At 38.7% G+C, this 23,336-nt stretch overlaps 1 protein-coding gene across 1 annotated transcript in view; it reads left to right on the top strand.

Moving 5' to 3' along the window:
- The window catches only part of tbkbp1 (TBK1 binding protein 1), a 37,804-nt gene extending 15,808 nt beyond the window's left edge, over positions 1-21,996 (top strand). The window contains exons 3-10 of the mRNA XM_079477136.1: positions 3,217-3,342; positions 8,150-8,254; positions 8,896-9,040; positions 11,322-11,521; positions 12,322-12,383; positions 17,175-17,290; positions 18,927-19,699; positions 19,784-21,996. Coding sequence (XP_079333262.1) covers positions 3,217-3,342; positions 8,150-8,254; positions 8,896-9,040; positions 11,322-11,521; positions 12,322-12,383; positions 17,175-17,290; positions 18,927-19,699; positions 19,784-19,915 — 1,659 coding nt within the window. The 3' untranslated portion in view covers positions 19,916-21,996. The remainder of the gene's footprint in view (positions 1-3,216; positions 3,343-8,149; positions 8,255-8,895; positions 9,041-11,321; positions 11,522-12,321; positions 12,384-17,174; positions 17,291-18,926; positions 19,700-19,783) is intronic.
- Positions 21,997-23,336: the final 1,340 nt, after the last annotated feature.

Below are 23,336 nucleotides of genomic sequence, written 5' to 3'. Positions count from 1 at the left end.
ACCATGTTCTCTCCCTAACATAACTGTGAGAAAAGAGGTATTGACATGGTCAGAGACATAAAGGACATTTAATTAGAGTACAGCAGAATAGAGATACACACGAGCGATAATATGGATATCCGGCACACGACAGAAAGTAACGCTGGGAAGGAACATGAAGAAACAGCCTTCACAGCCTTTATGCCTTACTCTGAAAGTTCAGAAAGAGTAAGGCAAACTAGATTTGTGATAGGTCAGTTTAACACAGTGTTCTATATTTTTTATAAAAAAACTATCCAGGAAGGGTATGAGGGAAGAAAATCTGTCACCCTGTTTAGGTAAATAAATACATTTATATATATTTACATTAATGAATCTGACAGAAGCTTTTATCTGAAGGGACGTAAAATAGTTTGATGTACATTTTGCGGTGTTCACTGGAAATCTAAACCATGATCTTGGAATTGCAGTCGAACTACAAAAAAGTTTTGCCTTTATTCAGCATTTCCGCATGTGGAATTTGTCAAATTTCAACAGAAACAAACCTCAGGATTGACAAAAAAGTCACCCAAAAGCAATGTGAACGACTGAGATAATGCAAAGACAGAAGGGGCTTAAACTCAGGCTTATTCTATCACATATTCATATTAGGAACTGTTCCTAAAATATGTGTAAATCCCTAGTATTTTAACATGTTAAAACATTAACAGTTTAAACATTGTACATTGCACTAACCTATCTACTGCACTGTAATTCTATTAACTGCATCTACTCATCTATTGCACGGTAACTTCAATAACTGCATTAACTAATCTACTGCACGGTAACTATTAACTGCATCTACTCATCTATTGCACTGTAACCTCAATAACTGCATTAACTAATCTACTGCTCTGTAACCTATAAACTGCATTAACTCATCTTCTGGACTGCAAACTATTAACTGCATTAAATCGTTTTAACTGCATTATATCGTTATTGCACCGTAACTTTAATAACTGCATTAACTTCAACTACTGCATTAACTCGCCTATTGCACTGCAACTTTAATAGCCAATGTCAATAATCTATGCATACCTAAGTCACTTGCACTATTTTAGTCTAAATGATTATCTTTTCATAGCCACCTGTACATTAATGTTCATAGTATATAGCCATCTGTATATATTATTCATAGTATATACCTACTGTCATATTTTCATAGAACATTCCTACTGCAAAATATTTTTATAGTCCATGCCCACTGTATTATATTCTCCCATATTGTATTCTGTATTTATTCTAACTGTATATCCTGCACTTGCTAACTGCACTTCTGGTTAGACCTAAACTACATTTCGTTACACTGTACTTGTATATGTGTAATGACAATAAAGTTGAATCTAATCTAATCTAATTGTTAAAACATGAATACGGATGCAAACTTTGCATCTTTTCTATTATTTTGACCGGTTTACACGGTTTCAACTTCCTTCATTTAGAATATGAGAGAAGTGTCACTACATTGAAAATAATTATCATATTACATTTTATGTGCCTTGGAACAGAAAATTCAGAAAAACTGAAAATAATTTGGAACTGGTCCCTTCACTTTTTCTGCAGCTGTATAAGACTTATTGTCAGCTGTATTGCAATATCGAGTGAATGTGATGAGTTTTAAAGGAGCCAATACTTAGTTTATTCATAGTGTCGAGTTTTGTTACAGATCCTATTTATGCCGCTCATAAAGTGGCATTATAAATAACAACAGCATTATAGTTGACTTGCTGTCAGTTCAAGTAGCAGTGCAGTAGCTTAATACTGATCTATACTGCTGTTAAAGCTAATGCTTAAAATTGAGCTGATAAATGCGCCCTCATTAAAAGCTGTGCCTGGCCTTTCATGTATGAAAAACATTTATTTATAACCCGATGGCACGGGAGCCTGTATATAAACAAGTCTGTGTCCTATCCTATGCAAATAGGACATCAGACAGACAGCTAGCTAGCTTGCAGACTCAAACAAAAACACACAACCTTACACAGACACACCACAAAATATTCCTGATGCTTCTCAAAAGTAGTTCTTGCTGTCTTTTATCTAGAAAGAAACTTACTGTCACAAGGGCAGAATGGGTAATCTTTCCGGAGTAGATTTTCCTATAGCACTAGCAATGCCAAGGCGGTTTGAATCCTAAGAAATGCATTTGTTCAAATGTACAGCTTCAATACACTTTAAGTCAATTTGGATAAAAGTTTCCAACCAATGCATACATGTAAACCATTAGCTAAATGTTCTTACATGACACAACTAAAGTAATGTTTCGGCCTTGTGGTGCATCTGGATCATTTGATGTGATCTGTAGCTATGACTCTAAAGCTCGGGCAGCTGTCAGATTGGACCATATTTCAATCTTTTTGGTTTAGCTCAGCCCAAACATATGCATGTATATGCACCAATGGGCGGCTTTCCTCTAAGGAGCAGCTGTTTTCGCAGCAGGCGAGAAGAAGAGCGCCTCCAGGGTTCTGCGTTCATTATGGCTTGCTGCCTGGCAATGGGCTAAATGTGGGGAAGAGATTCACTTAGCTCTCAAAACTCCAACTGCTAGTCGTGGGAGTGAAAAATATATATGCATCACATCAAAGCACACAGTGTCTGCTGATGCCAAATTGTGTGGTGGATGATGATGTAGAAGCTGAACTTGTAGCCTAAGCGGGCCCTTCTAAATGGAAAAGGACTGTTTGATATAAAGTGACTGGCTAAGTGAGTTAAATCCCCCAAATTACAGAGTCGCCCACTCGCATTTATACAGTGGAATGCTTGTTGGGTCATTTGCGGATATCTTGGTAATTACCCAAGAAAAAACTGAACTGAAACTCTTTATATGGATGTTTTGTGTGACTGATCATATACTGTATTGCTACATGGGTGATCATCTAAAGGGCATCTTAAGAACGTTTTAGAAAATGTTATAATTTAAATAAGCATTTTTCAGTTTACTACTATTTTACTTTTATTGTATATATTATGCTTAATACAAACTACTGCATTGGCCAAACTGACAAGGAATATACTGTAATATTCCGCAATGCATGATATGAATCCGAAAATTACTAAATGTATGTTAGTCTTGTACAGATATGTTCTTAATTTGGGAATTCATGTTGTTTAAATGTCTTTTAAACTATTGCATTCTGAATTTTGTATAATGGTGATTTTTGCATGTGATGACCATTGTGTTGCTCTTTGTGCATGCAGTTCCCCATGATAAGTGAGTTTGGAGATGACAGAAATTCTTATTGCTCCTTTGAAACCAAGGACACTGCCCTGCTCCAGTCAGAAAATGGCAGCCTGCAACAGAGAGTCAACATGCTGACCCTTGAGGTGAGGGGAATTTACACAAATACACACACACACACACACACTCTCCATAGCTAAATTCAATGAATGTTAATGTAAGTCAGTGTCGCAACGGCAAATAAATCATTCAGACCCTCAGATGATAGAAAGAGCCTGCCCACGTGGCAACCGACGAGCGAGACCCGCTTACCATCAAGATTATCTGCGCTGCGTCAAGATGGGGTGCAGCTCGTTACTCTTGCGATAGTGAAGTTAAGCTGTGTCTGTTTATTCATGGCATTTCAGTGATGCATGTTATATAAATGGTAGATATAACACTGGATTTGGAGATCGATTGAAACTGATAAATGGCGCGGCCCTAGTGCTAAAGATGCCAGACATGAACTGCAGGCGTAAAGTCAAACTAAGTCAAAACTATGTTTTGTTGGCAATCGGCGTGTACGTGCATAATGTACAAAACACAAAGGAATTCATGTAATGATGTGTTACTTGCTCATGCAGTAGTTCCATCACACTCGTCCCACTAGTCCCACCCAGCTCGTGTTTTTCCGGAAATAATCGTACTGGAAATAATCGTCATGCTAGCAAGCCTGTCATCCTTAGGAATCTCAGGTTCCCCTCTCTGCTGGTTCCAATCCTACCCCTCCGGCAGATTATTCAAGGTGTTCAAGGTGCACTGCTCACCATATGATCACTGGGGTCCCTCAAGGATCGGTGCTTGGACCGCTGCTTGTTTCCATCTACATGACATCCTTAGGACCCATCATACAGGCACACAGCTTTTCGTATCACTGTTATGCTGACGACACCCAGATCTACATCTCGTTTCACCCAGACGATACCACTGTAGCAGCTCGCATAACAGCCTGCCTAGATGACATCTCAGCTTGGATGAAAGAGCATCACCTGCAGCTTAACCCAGCCAAGACAGAACTACTCGTGTTTCCGGCACACCCCACGGTCCAACACGGTTCTCACCATTCAGCTTGGTAATTCCACTTGGCACTCACTCCCTCCGAATCAGCAAGGAACTTCTGAGTCATATTTGATGAACAGCTGTCCTTCAATGATCACATTGCTAAGACAACGCAATCATGCCGATATGCCTTATTTAACATTCGCAAGGTTAGACCCTACCTCGCTGAGCATGCGGCACAACTCCTTGTCCAGGCCCAGATAATCTCAAGGTTGGACTACTGAAATGCTCTCCCTGCTGGTCTTCCTGCAAAGGCTATTAAACCACTTCAACTGGTTCAAAATGCAGCAGCACGCCTCATCTTCCAACAGCCCAGAAGGGCTCATGTGACAACCCTTTTCATCTCTCTGAAGGCGCCTTGTAATGCCTTCTCATAAGGGCACTAAATTCCTTTCCCGCTTATTCTCCTTCACAACTCCTTCCTAGTGGAACAATCTTCCCAATGCGGTCCGGTCAACCACATCTCTCACAACCTTCAAAAAACTACTTAAAACACACCTCTTCGGCGGATACTTGACAGACAAATTAAGAAAATTAATAAAAAACTTACACTTCTCTCAACAGGTAGTGGTCTTGCTTTTGTTGAAACTAGTAACTTTGTATTAGCACCTATTGTACCATTGCTCTTTGTATGACATTTCACTTATTGCTCTCCGAACTCTTTGTAAGTCGCTTTGGATAAAAGCGTCTGCTAAATGACTAAATGTAAATGTACAGCTGGTACAGCGTTTATTAATTTGTTGAAACTAAATACTCTTCGAAGATACAACGTATGCGATACTACTGTATAGGCACTCAAGATTAATATGAGATTGGCAGAAACTGCCTGTGATAAACGATCTTTAAGTTCAATCAAATTAGCTTTACAAGTCATTCAATTTTGACGTTATTGAGCTTTTGTAACTGAGAACAACACTTTGTAGTTTCTCGACCTTAAGATAAGGTTTCCAAAATGATTTCAGTGGCAAAACAACTCTTAACCAGATTAATTATATTGCTGATGCTACCTGAGCAGCCTCATTGTGGCTATGACCACACTCTGTAAATTCACACAGCCCCCGATCATCCCCTGCCTTCGAAAGAGTGTGACAAGGTTTTCAAACAAAGTTTCTGCACTCGCCGTTTACATCACCTTATCAATCAAATTTACGTGTATTGCACTGAACACGAGGAAGCTTACTGGTATCAGACAATTGCGCTTATTAACCACATGGGGAAGCCGTGAACAAAAGTTCTATAGTGTTGCTTTAAAAAAAAATGATTGCCTATTAGTTGAAATAATGTAGGCATTGACAAAATTTAAACCAATTTGATGTACTTAAACATTTTTTACAATGCAAATCTTTTATCACCAAAAACATAAAGCTAGCTTTAAAATTGTATTTACTATATATATATATATATATATATATACAAAGATATACAAATATCTTTCTTTGTGTTCAGTAGAACAACAACATTTATGCAGGTTTGGAACACCTTGAGGTAGAGCAATTCTGGGCGAACTATCCCTTAAATTTTAAAGACTTGCTACTTACTGTAGTTGGGTGAAGAAGAATACAGAATATACTGGATGTAAAATGTAAGATTTTACATAATTTACTTAACCTCAAGTTGTTCCAACCCTGTGTAAATTTTGTTGTTCTACTGAACACAAAGAATTATATTTGGAACAATGTTTGTAACCAAAAAGATCTGGAGCGCTATTGACTTCCATAGTAGGGTAGTCAATGGGGACCCAGAACTGTTTATCTTTTTACCTTCTTCAAAATACCTTTTTTGTTTTTAACAGAACAAATAATTTTATACAGGTTCCGGACAACTAGATGATGACATCCCTTAAAGTCACACAAATATAAAACACGCTTACAAGACCTTGCAAAACCCCCAAGAAAGTTTCTATTCTTGCCTATATTGTTTTTTTGGACTAGTAAATGTCTTCTGTAAATATATGTCTATGTCTTGAAAATGCAATTTAGTAAATTTCCTTTTCTGACATTCCCATTCCCTAACTAACATCCAGAGGGGCTTAGCCAATTCGATCAAATCCAACTCATAAATCAAAAGGGATCCAATTTCTTAAATTCTGAATTTTACCCAACCCTGCAAAACACACACACACACACACACACACAGACATCCACCTGTTTCTGAAGCACATTCCATCTGTTGTTTTGCTAAGTGAAACAATCCCTTTTTATATTGTAATTTGGCTCTACTTTATAGTTAATCTGGATTACATCACAAAATAAAAAAGATAAGAGAGAAAACAAGATTAGTAGGGTAATGAAGTAGAACTCAACTACTTTGTATGCTCAGTCATCCGTGACAAAAGCCTTGCGTAACACAGACAACAAAGCCTTTGGTTTTGCTTGCCTAAACCTCACTCATTGCAGTCTCTCTCAACTGGCTGTGATGTGGAGTGTAAATGTGATGATCATGCTCTCTCTCTCTCTCTCGTTCTCTCTCTCTCTCTCTTTCTGCATCAGTCGGCTCATTGCCTGGTGAAGCATCTCATTAATTAATGATGCTCGCTATGTGTTTCCATAGCCACCCAGCATCATTGCTTAAAGAGACAGATTTCTCTTTGTCATCTGTTCTTCTCTATCCCACACCTCCCTCACTATCGCTGACGTCTGGTGCTTTGTGTGTATACTTGTTATTCTTCTACGCTGTCTTCGCTTGCCTATTTCATTCTTCACTTTCTGTTCTTCTGCACTATTTTCTTACCTTTATATATGGTTGGGAAAGCTACGTTGAGAAAAAAAAATGCTATATTAAAGATGTTAAATGTAACCTAGTTTGCTACACTACAAGCTACTGAAAGAAAGAAGCTGTTAAAATAAATATTAAATTAATCAAACATGTTTTAATATTGGAAACATCTAAGCTGGCATGCTGTTGAACAATGAAGTAAGTCCGTTCGCATTGCTTCTTATCTCCCAGGCAATAATTATAAAAGTCTCAGAGATGAGAGAGGCAATTGAAAATAAAAACTCTGTTCTGTTCTTTTGTCTCTGTAAACATTCTACTGTGTGAGATGAAAACAACCATTATCTTTTAAAGTCAAAGGATCAGTGCAGAAAGGTGCGTTATGGAATAATTGAAGTAGATGCTTACACGTCTCCATAAGTACGAAAGGGCAGGCGATGCTACCAGCGTGTTTGTGATAGTATGAGTTTTTGTGATATTTCTCATCAGCTAGAACACCCTCTGTGTCTATAAATCGTTTTATCCTCTTACATATTCTGCTGCCTTTGTAGCCAGATGGATTACAGAATTACACAGGCTTTGAGTGGTGGCATACGGGACACCCCCACAGCCCCCTCATGCCAATACGAGCCAGTCAAATCTGGTTGGATTTTACTTTGCTGGGACAAATGCTTCTTTCCTTTTTGATTTGCGTCAGGATATCGCGCTGCAAAATATACTGCAGGTGTAAAATAACATGAAAAACATAATTACACGTGACAGTATTCATATTTTAAAAATAGTTTGATCTTTGATCTCGTATCATGTTTAATTTTGTGCCTAGCCACCTTAAATTTCTCCCAAAACTGAGCTTCACCAGACGCATTCAATATTTTTATTAAATATTGTGAAGGCATCAATTTGACTAAGTTGGACATTACCTTTAGCCGCTATTGTATATTGCAAAAAACAACCAAAATAATGACAATGGATATTGTTCTGCCCTTCTCTATTTTAAAACAAAGTCTACTTTTGCAAGCATGATGTCACTTGTGGGTGTGTTCTCACTTTAGGCTTTTGGGGGGTCCATTGTATCATGGGACACCTGTATTCTATATGGGAAGACAGGTAAGCATAATCTGTTTGTGTATATATGTTCTTCAGCTTCAGAAGAGCAAAGAACGTGAAGAACAGCTGGAAGATGTCATTCAGGCCTATGAGAAGATTCACATGGAGAAGACCAGCCTTCAACGAGACCTTGACAAGATGGTGAGAGTTCTCCTATTATAACATTCATGTTATGCTTCACACCCTCCCCTGACATCCACCCAGGCTAAGTTTGGCTGAGGAGCGGATGGGCAGTTGTGATAATTAGCCTCTCCATGTGCCACAGGCTTTCATCCAACCAGGTGTCCACTTGATTAATCTTGTACCGTGCATACGTTCTAACTGGCTACAGAGCCGAGCGAATTTGATTTGGCTCCAAAATAGCTCAGTCAGGCACTTCTATTAGTGGATGATGATATACAACCACTTAATCATATGCACATTTGCATCCTCAATTTTGAACACGGGGCTCGAATGATTCCGTAATTGACTGTGACCCAGGAACTGGGTTTTGAAAATTGCATGATTTAAGCGCTTCGGCATCTGTGCCTTCCACTTCTCTAAACACTCAGCCAGCTATGAGCTTTTACATCTGTACATGTTCTCATCTTTTATTGCTGTCCTTACGGACACGACCAGCAGAAGTCTTCATGGTGAAAGTAATGGCCTCTTAACACTGTCTACCTTTGATCAGTCCCTCATTGCCTCTCTTACTCTCTGTACTTGTGGTGTTTCATTTTTAATCTTTAACTTCTTACTCTTTCTGAATCTCTCTCTCTGTCTCTCCTTTTTCTTTCTCTCAGACATCTCTGGTGGAAAAACATGTTGAGCGGATCCACAGTTTGGAATCGGCTCTGAGGCAGAGGGAGAGTTCTCTACACAAGCTCAACACACAGTTACACAACAAAGACATGCAGTATCTGCAGCTACACAGCCCTGACTCGCATAGTAAGTCTTGCATTGTTATAATATCATGGAAATGAGAGAAACTTTTTTGCTCTATAAGCCATTATTACTGTTATTACTGTAAGCCATTAACACTGACAGCGATTTTATCTCTGAGGGTCACCGGGTCGCTGTACTGTTGGCTGAAAGTAGGCGTTCTTACTGCTGGAAGCCCGAATGTTATTGGTGGGCTGTCAAACTGGCCATACTGTTGGTAATGAAAATCTCACAAATGAGAGTACCACTGATAAATATTAAAATTTTATTCTATATCGACGAGACATATGAACCAGGAGAAAATGCATTTCAAAAGCATACAAACATTCCCAGACACTCGGGTTTTTGAGTCATAGTAAATATTATAGAAGGCCTATACAGTATCTGCTATGATTTATCCAATAGTTAATACTACAAAATATTGTAGTGTACTGTATTATACAGTTTACTATAATAAATACAAAATGTTTCATTTATACTGTGTTCTTATGCTAAGAATTGTTCCTCATTAAACAATTCTTCCATATTGTGGCTTTAAAGGACTTCAAACAGGCCAAACATTGGTCATCTCATCTTCATCATATTTTCATGATGCCAGTGTTGCATTTTCTCTCGGTGTATTTCCTTTTCCTCTCTTTACTATCTTTCCTTCGTCAAATTGATGTTCACAAATAACAAACCGAGAATCGTAACCTCTCACCTGTTACTCTTTCTGGAATTTAAAACATTTAAGTCAAACCCTTGTCAATTCATGCTGAGATATTTCACCTGGAGGCTCAGAGCAAAAGTTTAATAATCTCAGAGAATTCAAGCCAATTATGCAACAGAGATTGTCCAGTAGCACCAATAAAATAAACACAACACAGGGATGATGTCAGATATGTCTGCATGTTTATGAATACACATATTACATGCAAATGTAGAAGAGTGAGTAAAAATCCATTTCACTAGTTTGGTGTGAGATGTAGGCGTGCAGGGGTGTATTACTTTCTGCTTGCTTATTGCTGAACTGTCACAATAGTTGCTGCCTCAAGGACAGCTTTTCTATGAGCGGCTGAATCACTGTGCCCACGCCGGGGGTGAGAAGCCGGGCGCTCTAACAGTAAATAGTTCAGTCTTGAATTCTCCTACTTCAAGGTTTCAGATGTGCATGAAGTAAAGGAGGAGTTAAGTTTGAAACCTGGCCTTATTTATTCTGGAGCAAAACCCTTTACTATCATTTTCACAGACAGTTTCTATTGGCTGATAAGTATTTACAATTCCATCTCATTGAATAATCTAACTCTATAGACCGTTTTGCGCAATGTAAACAAAACTGGTCCGGAAGCACTTCTGTTTTCTAACACTAGACAAACAGTAGACCAAAATACAACTTACAGATCATTTAAAAACTAACGTAATTGTTAACATCGTTGAGACTTAATTACATAAGTGAAATAAAAAAAAAGAAACATGAAGTGCTTCTGGACCGGTGTTTACGTTTTGGCAAATAGACAATGCAATTGTGGATTATATTCTCTCTTGGCTATTTGTCCATAGTGAGTCAGCATACTTGAACAAATTTCAAAAACACTCTTCCAAAAGAATAGATCTGATAATTATGTTGTCCCATACACTTTTTCTTTCAGAAAAAATATCCGAAAACAATGACACATTTCTTTTCCATTTAAGCAAGATATTTGGAAGCATTGACATTTATCATTAATAAATTTTTAAGTATTGTATCAATGAAATAAATGTATGGATTACAATCATGTAATCTAATTTGAATCTTTGGCACTGCCACAAATTGGAAATAGACCCGATGAAAATTATGTATGCTTGCAAACCATTTTCTTATGTGGATAAGCAGGTTCATGAAAACGCAACTGCGACTGAAGTTAAAATTTATTTTAAATTTATTTGGAATAATGTGCCTTATTGTCTTGTTAAACCCTGTTTTGAGAGGCAGATGAGGTCTTTGTAGTCTGTAACTTCAAAGACGTGTTTATAGACCATTTGTCCACAATCTCAGATCAGACAGGATATTTTGAGATGACAAGATGCGGCCATTTTAGGAACACCTGTATGTAGAGTGAAATTGTCATGTTTGATTTCATCTGACAGATAGAACTCAGATACTGTATGAAGTACTATATAATTTAGGCAGCACTGTCTCAATATTTCTTAAGTAATCTGAAGACAATTTCACTGATGATTCTATCTTTTTTGCAATAATATACAATATAAAATAATAAATTCATTTCCTGATATTCTAATTTCATTATAATTACTGTCTATTCCCCAGTGCTAGACTGCCCCATGACTCTCCAGAGCTCCCGAAGTCTGGACACCCTCTCTGACCTCAAATTACAGCGTTTGGAGGCGGAGTTAGAGGGGGCACGGCATGAGGCTCAGGGGGCGTGTCAGAGAGAGGAGGAGCTAAAGGCTGAATGCGAGCGATTACGAGAAGAGCTCAGAGAACTACAAAGCAATCAGAGACAACGGGTCAGTCACACACACACAAAAATGGTTGAGTAACAACAACCCAACATAGGTTCATTCATAACCCAACATTTTTTTCTGTCCATATTTTAACTAGTCTCGCGTAGCCAGACCTTCAGTACTGAAGGTCTGGAACTTATTGCCGCTTTCTTTGGCCAAGGCCATATGACTGACAGGTAAAGCAACCAATCACGTTTTGTTTTGAGCCGCATCATGTTTAGAAGCATGTCCCCACAGTAACAGACCGGTGAAAATTCATGTGTCAAAAGTTAACACCAACAAAATGATTATAAGTTCATGCTGCGAACCTTGCATACTTTTAAGAATTGAGCGTGTAGTCGATCGTGATGAATTCTTAAAGCAACCGTTGGAAACATGACAGCTTTCTTCTTAGATCAGATGAGTCTGTGTTGTTTCAAGGGCGGTCCATTAAAGAAGGCGGCATGAAGGTCTACCGGAAATCCTGTGAAATTTTACCAATCAGATGACGACTTCAAACTTGCTGAAGTGTTTCCAAAAAAGTGTGACTTATGCATCAGACGTTTATCGGCCAACTGTCCATGGGCGTGACGTCTTGAGGCTGAGACTATATTTCACCCAACCATGGGTTTAAAAAAACAGCATTTTTTGTATATACCAAAGCACAAACCGCACAGATGGAAATAAACCTACTTTTATGTGTATCATTTTCCAGAAGATCATGATGCCACAAGCCACTGATTTAGTTTTACTGACAGTCATTACTGTTTTTCCAGCACTGTTCGCAGCAGGTGTAATGCATCATATGTTTCATTTTTCCAAAGGAGGTGAGCTCCACGTGTGGACAGTGTGATGTGGAATGGATTAAGAAAGTTGGCGATGAGCAGTAAGTGTCTGTTAACTCGATTTTAACACCCACATCACAAAACAAAAGTTGTATAGTCAAAGTAAAGAAAATTATATATTTAGATTGTTGTATGTAGGTGCAAGGAGAAGACACCCATGCTGTGGATTTAAATAATTGGAAAAAAAGATTAGAGATTAATATTACATGAATTATTTGCTATTATTTAAACGATTATATGACATTCATATGTTCACAGCAATAATTAAACTAAACCTTATATTCTTATTTTTCCGGTCCTTGTTATGGGCTTAAATCCAGCAGGGGGCAGTATAACTATTGGCAAATCTCCAAACCACTTCCAGAGTGTCAAATACACTTCTAAGGTCTAACTGAAGATGAAGAGAATACAGGTGACTGAAAGTAGCCTTTGTTAAAGTGAAACAGGGAGTCTTGGAGAGGAAGGTCGCAGTAATGCCTACGTCTCTCTGTACCTCACAGTTTCACACTTCACTCCCCCTCTCTGTTCGCTGGTTCTTGTAAGAGCCGTGATTTAACAGAAAAAGCCTAAAACCTAACGTGCAGTTACTCAGTGGTAGTTTTTGATGTTTTTGTCTTTTTTCTGAAGGGTGGTTTATTAGGAAAATAGTTAGATTTGTTTTCGTTTTCATTGCCACAGACTCATAGAGAGATGAACAAAATGTGCAGCTTGATTCAGTGGTTGACTCATTGTTTGATTTGCCTTCAGATTGAAATTGGCATTTCTGATTGTTTTATAGATGTTTTTTATATATAAGATAAATATAGCAGCAATGTTAAAAATATATATAAAAATTTAATAAAAAATAAGGTTTGTAATCAAAGTCTACACCATGCTATTTATTTAAAATGATTGATCGACACGTACTGTTCATAAACACGCATTATGATGCATTTTTATGAATCCAACATCAAATATTTATGAAAGTGTTATTTTTTATATTTAAAAGGGAATTTGCATGTTTCTTTTATATTTTTAACAATTTTAATTACTTTTTTGTGCCTTCGCTAGTATATTTTATGGGGTCCTGTGGTGTGCGACATTGATTTTTGAAAGGTTTTGGATTTGATTCGAAAAGTATCTATTTAGTCTCACAATTGTTATGAGTTCTAAAATCTGCATGCAAATGTAAAAAATAAGTATTCGATAGAGTAAAGCAGGTCACACCACCCAAAACAACCCACATACTGTCACCTTAATACAACTTTGCGGCTGCTTAAACTAGAACCATAGCATTTTCAACACCTACTGATGAAATACGAGTTACCTAGTGACAGCGAAACACAGCATGGATTAATTATGCTATCTTATTTATTTATTTTGAAATCAGAGCTGTGATCTTGGGAGGCATTCCTCTGTTTATACTTTTATGTGTGTGATCAAGTTGCTGAGACAATATGCCGGTCATAAACCCGAGGGTCGTGTGATACTTCGCTTGGCTTTGGGGCCCATTCAACGTCATTTTGTTGCTAGCAGTGCATATATAGATACTGCCTCATTTGAGTACTTACTGCTGAGTAGCGAAACGCTTCCCTGATGTTCTAACATGCAAAGAAGGTCTTTCAAGTTTAAAGATAGCTAGCATGTATTTTTGACTCACATCCATAGGCTATTTGGTGTGATTTTAAAACGTTTTTATGATCATTATTTCAACACTATTTATTATATTTACATTTTGCTTATTTCTTTTTGATTCTGTGGAAGTATGAGACATGTGGGCCGTGCTGATTAAGTTGGATGGAGGCAATGATTCACTGAAAAATTAAAGATACTTTAAATTCATGAAGCCTTATAGCTAATATTTGAATAAGACAAATATTATATATTCTAGTTTCAGAGCAAAGGTCAGACATCGCTCAAGCTGCCCACACACACTTCCTCCCCCACACGGACACACATACGCTCACTCTACATGATCATCAATATTCACATTAAACACACACACACATCCTCCCACTCGTACTTTTTGTTACATTTTGTTCTTGTTCTACAGCTGCTCAACAGAATCCCTTTCTCAAACTTCACAGCACTTATTTTTTAGTTCATTAAAAAAGGAAGCACAGTGTTGAATCACGAACACACACCCACTTTTCTGCACGCTTACACGGCACATACATACCCTGAAGTATATTTAATGAATATGTAGCGGAATACACATTTACACATTCTTCAGACGTCTCCGCTAAGTGCGGAAGTGTCATAGACACATAGTATATGTGTGTGGAGGTGAGAAAAAATTATCACACGTCATCTAAATCTGCTGTTAATACCTCTCTGATATATAGTCTCTATCAAATGAGACTTGAGAGTCAGATGGCAGAGTTTGGTAACTGAGGACAAACGCAACTCATTACCACTGACTCGGTTGGTGGACGCTCAAGATGCCCAGAGGGCCAAATGAAGGATGCATGTAGTCAGTACGGTAAGGATGTTACTGTATGGCTCATTGGACGCAGCAGAGCAGAACATAGAAAAACACTAGTTGTTGTGAGCTGGTTTAAACTGATTGGTCGGTGGTTTAATCTGACCTCTATGAATATAAACTAAGGCTGAAAGATCTGGTGCCTATATAAAGGGGACATTTTTTTCAGTAAGTAGTCTTAATAAAGATAGACTATTGAAATAGTTCTCAATTATTTAGGTTTCTCTAATGCAGGTTTATTGAGGCCGTGTGTAATGTGTGTGTATGTGGGGTTGAGAAAGAAGCATTTAGTCATGTGACAACCTTCCACCAGACCTCCTTGGTGGTTGGTGACTCATTTAAACTCTTCCTTATCATACACAGTGTTCTTTAAAGGTTTGTTGCCGTCTTGTGTTTTCGTATCCCTTTCATGTAGTCATGTGCAACAGACACTATATACGAACAACTAGTCTCTTAAAACTGCTTGACATGTTTTATATCGCTGCTGTCCTTCTGAAAACTTGTATCTCCATATTTTGTGATTTATTTTGGCATAAATCATTATTATTAGTCACCCTTTATATTTGTCACTGGGTTGTACAAATATCTAACTAATAAAAAGTATTCAAAGGTTCTTGTCAACTCTGACAGCACGTTATTTAATTATTTAAAAACTACAGTGTTTTATTGATTTCCACAAGTTTCTCCTCCATCATTGCTGTCTCCAGTCGTTTCAAAGTTCCTTCACCACAACGAAAGCCCTACCGATCCATTCATTTGATTGGAGAATGGAAAAGATTTGTATGACAAAGCGCTCTTTAAAAAAGAATTAACTTCAGGCGATCAGACTCTCCGCCAAAGCCGTGAGTCGCTTATAATCTGAATATTTTTTATTTTAAAAAATATTGCTGCGTTCAGATTATAAGCGACTTTGTCGCTGCAAGTCGCCAGTGGGCGTTCCCACTTGTGGTTCCCTGAGTTACGACATCCACTGATCACGTTAGCTCTACCATTTTCCTATTGGCTGTCGCTTCTGAAAGTCCCTCTTCATTTGCATAAAATTGAAGATTTCTCAACTTTGTCACATCACTAGACACACACCAACGGTTGCGGATAATGAATGGGATAATGTCGCTTTATCACTTGTGAACGAAAGGGTATGCGCGTGGAAATGACAAGACATGTGAATCGGGCCTTAAACCGCACGGAAACGTCCCTGCCAACTGAAAACAAATTGAAAGTCTAACAAAATCGTCTAACAGGAAAGAAACGCATTGTGTGTGATTACTTAAATAAGTAAAAATCTATTAAGCAACAGCTTGGCAGTTACAATTTTCATGGCTGGATATCGATTCCGATGTTCCGATTCGATTCCGATTCACAAGCTCTCGATTCGGGTCAATGATTATAGATTTAATATAAATCCTATAGATATTTCTAATAAAATATCAGTAAACATCAGATTACAATGGTGAATTAAAAAACGAAATGAAGAGGCACAAACCTTTGGGTACACTTGGGTATATTGAAACAGATCAGTCATATACTTTACCTTGATCAAACAGGGTCAGGTTATTTTACATTAACTTTTTACACAATTAGCTGTAAATAGAGGCTGCCTTTTATGTGAAGGTGATGTTTAATTCTACGACACACTCGCATCTGCCGTGTTAATTAAGCAATGAATGAACAATATGCTGATTTTTTTTGCCCAGCCCTAATAAACGAATGGCCCCTCTGTGGCTCTCAAATTCATGCAAATGCATGCAAGTCTTAAAAAAACAAGTGGTCTCACGTGCCTACATTCCACGTAAAACTGAAATGTCTGTCCTTGGGTATCTGACACCATCTGAAAAGTGATGAGTCTTTTTAAAATAAAGCACTGGAGGTTTTTGTAAATTTGGCGTGCATGTAATCAGATAAAGTGCATATGATGTCAGAGTTTCTGTTTCATTGCATCAATGTGAGCTGGCATGATTCACAGTTACTAAAACTTTCTGATAACTAAAAAAGATGTCTCCTGTATCTGAGGCAAACTTACTAATTTATATCATTTATTTTATTGATGGTGTTTGATCTGATCATATCTAAATTATTAATAAACATGAAATACTGTAGTTTAATGTTAGAATATCAAGAGGTTGTGTGAGGTATCAAGGACATTGCGTTCTTGCTGGCGGGTCAATTAGGGGTCAGATTGCTGTTAACTTTTTGACCAACTGTCACAAACGTACTTGTTATGCTCAATAGCGTGTCACATTCATTATTTCTTATACAACTAGGCACTGATGTGATTACAGGATATGATGCTGATTATGTGTTTAATGTTACAACAGTACAGTATACTTGCATTTCCCCTCTGTCTCGCTGTCTCTCACCTTTTCTACATTAGGGTAAATTTGGCTTTGGCATACACTGAACTTACAGAGGAGCTGGGCAAGTTACAGGCTCTGACTTCCAAACAGACCGAGATATTGCGGAAGGCCTCACAGGAGCCAGCAAGCCCAGGTATTAGCATCCACAATCATCTTTATTATATATATTTAACATTATTGAAACACATATATGGATGCTTGATGTTCAGGTTTTCATTTGGAGGGATGAGGGAAAAATACCTACTGTGATGCTGGGGCCTTGGACTTTTGAAATGTGTTTTTAGCTCCACTTTTGAGTTTTTAAACACGAAATGACATATCCAAAGTATTCATATTATTATAAAAACCACTCCACTTGAAGACGTTTGATTTGGCATTTTGTTATCTTTACCACTGACATGAATTATATAAATATTATTGCTGTATCTTTGCTATTGTTTTCAAATAATTATTATTGCCTGTCGGGATTCGTTTTCATTTCACAGTTTAAACAAAGATTATGTGTACTTGTAATGGCCTCTAGTCCACCTACACATCGCTAACTTTAGCCAATAAATATTGTTTTTTGTGCTTTAATGAGCCTCTTTTATAATAGATCCATTTAGTCAAACTCATCGAAATTCAGCCCAGTGCTTGCGTAAACTTGTGCTTTTTTTAGCCTTGTGTACTGGTTTGCCATTTCGTTAAATTGCACAAGGATCATTTCTGCGGACATGATTCTGTTCTGATCGCCTCTCACGCCACAAGTCTCTTTTTAAGACTTTGAGAACATAAACAACCTTCCTCCTTATCGTTTTAGCACCCCTGCACCAAACCACACAAGCTTATTTGATATATGAAACCAAACCAAAAGCAGAAGCGGCGATGGAGAGAAAAAACTACTGATTCATAGATAGTGGGACTGATTTCTCTAAATAGCTGATTGCAATCTCACGATTGCAGGAAGTTCAACATACGCACGTTAGTCCTAATTCAGAGAGACAGATGCATTTTCTGTACAAATTTTGCATGCCCTCTGGTAGGGAGTAAAAGTAGCACAGGTGCTGGGGTTAAATGCACAGGAAAAAAAATAATGAAAATATCTCAAAGAGGAAACATGGGTAGAAGGGGGAAGTCATTACAGACTTTGTAGATAAAGTCATGATGGGTTTCATTTATTGCAAGCTTATTTTTCATTCATATTCCTTTCAAGCTATTCTTCTGGTGGTAAGATCAAATTCTTCCTGTATCAGTCACCAAATATCTATACTGGGTGATCCTACATTTAAAATAAAGTTGAAGTAGTTCAGACTAAAATAAACATTTTCTATATAGACAGCACCAATTAATTAATAGCATTTAATTCTAGGAAGAGGGTTTATTCCCAAGTAAAAAAATATAATATTTAAAGGGACAGTTCACCCAAAAATTTAAATTTTGTCATCATTAAATACCCTAATGTCATACAAAAAACTGAAGATATTTTGAGAAATGTCTCAGTGGTTTTGTGCCCATTCAATGGAAGTCAATGGGAGCCAATGTTGTTTGGTTACCAACATTCTTCAAAATATCTTCTTTTGTGTTCTGCAGAAGAAAGAAAGTCAAACAGATTTATAATTACATAAAGGTGAGTAAATTATGATGAAATTTCTGTTTTGGGGTGAACTATCCCTTTATGGAACCATATTTGTTACATTTCTTATAATTGTCTTCATTATTTGTTCATAGTCTCATGTGATTCTTTGAAGCTTTCTTCGCCTATTTTCTTATCATCTGTGTCTATTTTTCAGTTCAGCGCCACTCTCCTGTCCCTCACCAGAGGCATTCCCCCGTTCCCCAGCGTCATTCCCCTATCCAACAACGGCATTCCCCAATACAACAGCGTCACTCCCCTGTGACCCAGCGCCGCTCCCCTGTGCTACAGCGGCTCTCCCCTGACATGCACCGGCGTTCACCTCTGCCGGATCTCAGCGATGGCCCTGCCTCCTATTCCTGCAGGCCCACTTCCCACCACCTAAGGGCCAGTTTCCAGGGACGACGCAGTTACTCCGAAGTGGCTGATCCATCGGCTTATCAGCGTCCACCACGATTCACTCTGGATCCGGTGTCGACATTGCCGAAACCCCGGCCGTATGTGGACAGCTACCACAAGCAGCAACAGCAGCAACAACAACAGCAGCAACATGGGGGAGGCCGAAACATGTTAGTTCAAAGACAGAGTTCTCAAGGGGTGGGAGGAGACGGGGGTTTGGCCGAAACTCCACGGCTGTCCAGGGAGCTGTCTTTCCACCATTCTGACCACCTGCACTTTGAGCCTCAGCCCAGCCCGGCATCACTTCACCCATCTCCGCAGCCTCCCCAGTCCTCAGAGGATGAGGAGGAGTGGCCCTGCCCTCATCCCATCAGTCCTTCGCGAACACTGGGTGTGTCTAGTCCCTCGTTGAGCACCAGAGGCCCCGCCTCTTGCTCCGCCTTCCCCATTCCGTCCCGCCCAAACACCCTTAGCTGCCACCCACCTGGATACCTGCACGCAGAGCATGCTCAGTCTTGGCCATCTATCAACGTAAGTATATATATATTTTTTTGTCCCTTAAAACATCAAATGTCTGGTATCGGAATCAAGCACCAATTGGATGTTTTTTTACAGCTGTGGATGGAGACTGAGGAGGAGGGTGATGTCAGGAGCTGCCCACTGTGCCAGCTTATCTTCCCTGTCGGTTACCCTGATGATGCCTTGATCAAGCACATTGACTCGCACCTGGAGAACAGCAAGATCTGACACCCACAATCAATGCCATGACCTTCAATTGTTCCACAGAAACATTTATTCAAAGCTCCCACTATTTTAAGATGGGTGCCTTCACAAAGAATGTAGGCGATGCTGTGGCTGGTCTGAATAGTCAAAACATTTGTAAAGATCAATGTAACTTTCACTCAACTCGAAAGAATCCCAAAGAGAGGTTATGAAAGGTTTATAAGCATCCACAAAATAACTCTATCAGGTTCCTTTTAAACACAAACTGTAACTTATCATTATATTAACTTTAAATTACACATACTAAACCAAACTGACTCTTTAAAGGAGCCAATGCATAGTGCAATACGAGTCATTTGTGCTTCAGTCCCATAATCCTTTGGATTACCCCTTTGGCCATGCGGTCATTGGACATGTTAGGAGAATTGAGCTGACATTATGCAGGACAAGGCATTAGAAACACTTCCCATTTCTAGGTCAATATATCATTTAAAGTTCAGCACTTTACAAAAGCACTTAATATCCAGTTTACCTTTACCAATATTACTAACACTGAGGCAAAAAAGAAAGAACTTATAGATGTAATTTATTTTTTAATACTTTCCCTTAAATATATTCGTTTGATAGGATTTCCCTTTAACAACACTAGATTCTTTGTAATTATGTGTAAATTCACAATTTACAGTTATTTTGTGTCTTCCGGGGTGTACAAAAGGGAAGATTTTTCGTAAAGATATTCTTCAAGTATATATATTGAATTCAGCTCTGTGCAGAAGGTTTGAACCACTCACTGACAAAACGCCAGTTACTGTGTTGTTTCTCAAGGCAGTAATACTGTGATATCTATAGCAAACTTTTATTTACTATAGTACAGTTTATTTGCTGGGTATAAGTTGATCTCAGTATGACACTCAGTACATCGTTTCCAGCTGTCAGGTTTGGTTCTGTGGATGGTTTTGATCAATGTGATCAGTTGTTGTAATTACTTTTGACTAAAGTATTTCAAGAGAATAATTTATTCGCTCGGTTGATCATGTTACAGAGCTCAATCAATTTGGTCGGTTCTAAACTTTTGTAAATGTATGTACTGCAAATGTATAACTGTATTTAAAGCCAACTACATGTATTAATCTGTAAAATAAGCTACATGATATATAGATAAGCGTTTTGCAAGCTCAGATGAGAGCGAATGGACTGCTGAAGATCAAACTACTTTTACTACTATAATTTAAACAAACACGCCACCCAACAAAACAACAGTGGAGTGGTTAGCTATCTAATTGTCTTTCAGGTGTACCCTAGACTATGTGTTATAAAGTCTTTTTGCAACGTTCCCGGATTTGACTTTGTGACAGAGAGGGCACTGAATATGCTACTAACCCATAAACAGATGAGCTAAAATCGGAAAGTGGCACAAAAAAAATCAGTGGTGCGACATTAATGAGCCAAATATAGCAAGGGGAAAAATGGGAGACAATATGCTGTCTGTAAAATAACTAAGTCGAGGTTTTACCAAAATTGGAATCTGGGAATAATGTAATGGCAATGCTGAAATGTATACTGCCTAGATGTTGTAAATACAAATCATCTACAGTACAATGTCACCATTAAATATACTATAATAGACAACAGCATATGTGGCTAAAATGAAATCAACCAGAATCCATCTCTGCTGAAAAAAATTAAAGCCTGCCAAAATCACAATAGAAAATGTAATGGATTTATATTTAGGGACAGTTCACCCCAAAATAAATTCTGGCATCATTTACTTACCCTCGAGTTTTCAAATCTATATACATTTCTTTGTTCTGATGAACACTGAGAAATATATTTGGTAGAATGCTTTAACTAAACATCTTTTGGCAACCATTGACTACCTGTAATGATGAGGCTGGAGAGCTGCATCCAAAAGCAGTAAATATATTTATTAAAACCAAAGAACACAGGTACAAAATACAAAGAGACACCAAAAGAATATCTGTACAATGCAAAAATACCAGACAACTAACAGGAAAAAGAAACACAGGGGTATAAATACACAAAGGAATGAGGGTTAACAAGACACACCTTGGAGCCAATGAACAAAAAGAACTACAATATAACACAGGAAAGAGGAATACAAAGTAAAAGTCCACAACAACCAGGGGAAACAAGAATAGAAGAGATGCATGACAGAAACGGATTCCAGACGCTCCTAAACCATTAGAAACAAGTCAAGGTGGGCGGTGGAGTTGAGGCGAAACGGGGTGGGACGGAGGACCAGGCCCTAAAGGGAAACAGAATCTTGGCAGGGTTGCAGAGGTGGAGCCAGCAAAGCAGGAAGCCCTGGGCATTGCAGGCAGGGCTGGAAGCCTGGGCGTGGCAGGAAGAGTTTTGAACCCTGGGCGGGGCAGGCAGGGCTGGTACCCTGGGCGGGGTAGGGAGGGCTGGAAGCATGGGCGTGGCAGGCAGGGCTGGAAGCATGGGTGTGGCAGGAGAAGTCAGAGCATCCATCTCTATATTGAGGCACCTTGCACGGAAGAGTCCCGATCATCCACATTGTCAGTTGCCTCTTGAGCGGAAGAGTTATACACAGCCCAGACACACCACAAGACTTCAGCCACAACCGGCAGAGCTGACTCCAGGGACAGGAATTTAGGAACAGACGCCTCCAGGACCACCGGGCTTGGGACCTTACGGACACCAGCAACCAGCCCAGACACCATATGAGTATCTGCCAGACATAAAAACCAGACCATCTTGCGAACAGGCTCAGGGCTGGCAGCCATCTTGCGAACTTGCGCTAGGGCCTGCTCAACAAAGTTCACAAAGCTCCCTTGAGGATCAAAACTGATAAGCTGAGTTCCGAGAGGTTTTTTGAGACTGCAGCGGTAAAAATACACAAACCAATAAGGGCTAACAAGACATGCCTGGAAGACAATCTACTGGGAGCCAATGAACAAAAATAACTAAAACATAACAGAAGAAACAGAAACTATGGAATACAAACTAAAAGTCCACAACCAGGGAAAATAAGGGACAGATAAGTGACAATACTATAGTAGGAAAAGATACAATGGTAGTCAAAATTTGAAGACAGAATTTATTTATTAGTATTTATTTAACAGTCTTGTTGTTGCCAGCACCACCCGGTCCTGTAGATTCATCCTCTAAAACATTAGGAAAATTAGACCTTTCTTGTCCAAGCCTAGTCCAGCCTCTTGGCCTGTCCAGACGGGACTATTGCAATGCGCTACTGGCTGGTCTTCCAGCTTGCACAACCAAACCTCTACGGATGATACAGAATGCAGCAGCAAGAGTGGTCTTCAATGAACCAAAGAGAGCACAGGTCACTCCTCTCTTCATTAAGTTACATTGGCTCCCTATAGTCGCTTGCATCAAATTCAAGACTCTGCTCCTGGCCAACAAGACCACCACTGGTTCGGCACCCCCATATCTCCACTCA

Source organism: Barbatula barbatula, assembly GCF_947034865.1.
Source record: "Barbatula barbatula genome assembly, chromosome: 16".
Taxonomy (NCBI): domain Eukaryota; kingdom Metazoa; phylum Chordata; class Actinopteri; order Cypriniformes; family Nemacheilidae; genus Barbatula; species Barbatula barbatula.
This window is presented reverse-complemented; position numbering and strand designations above follow the sequence as displayed.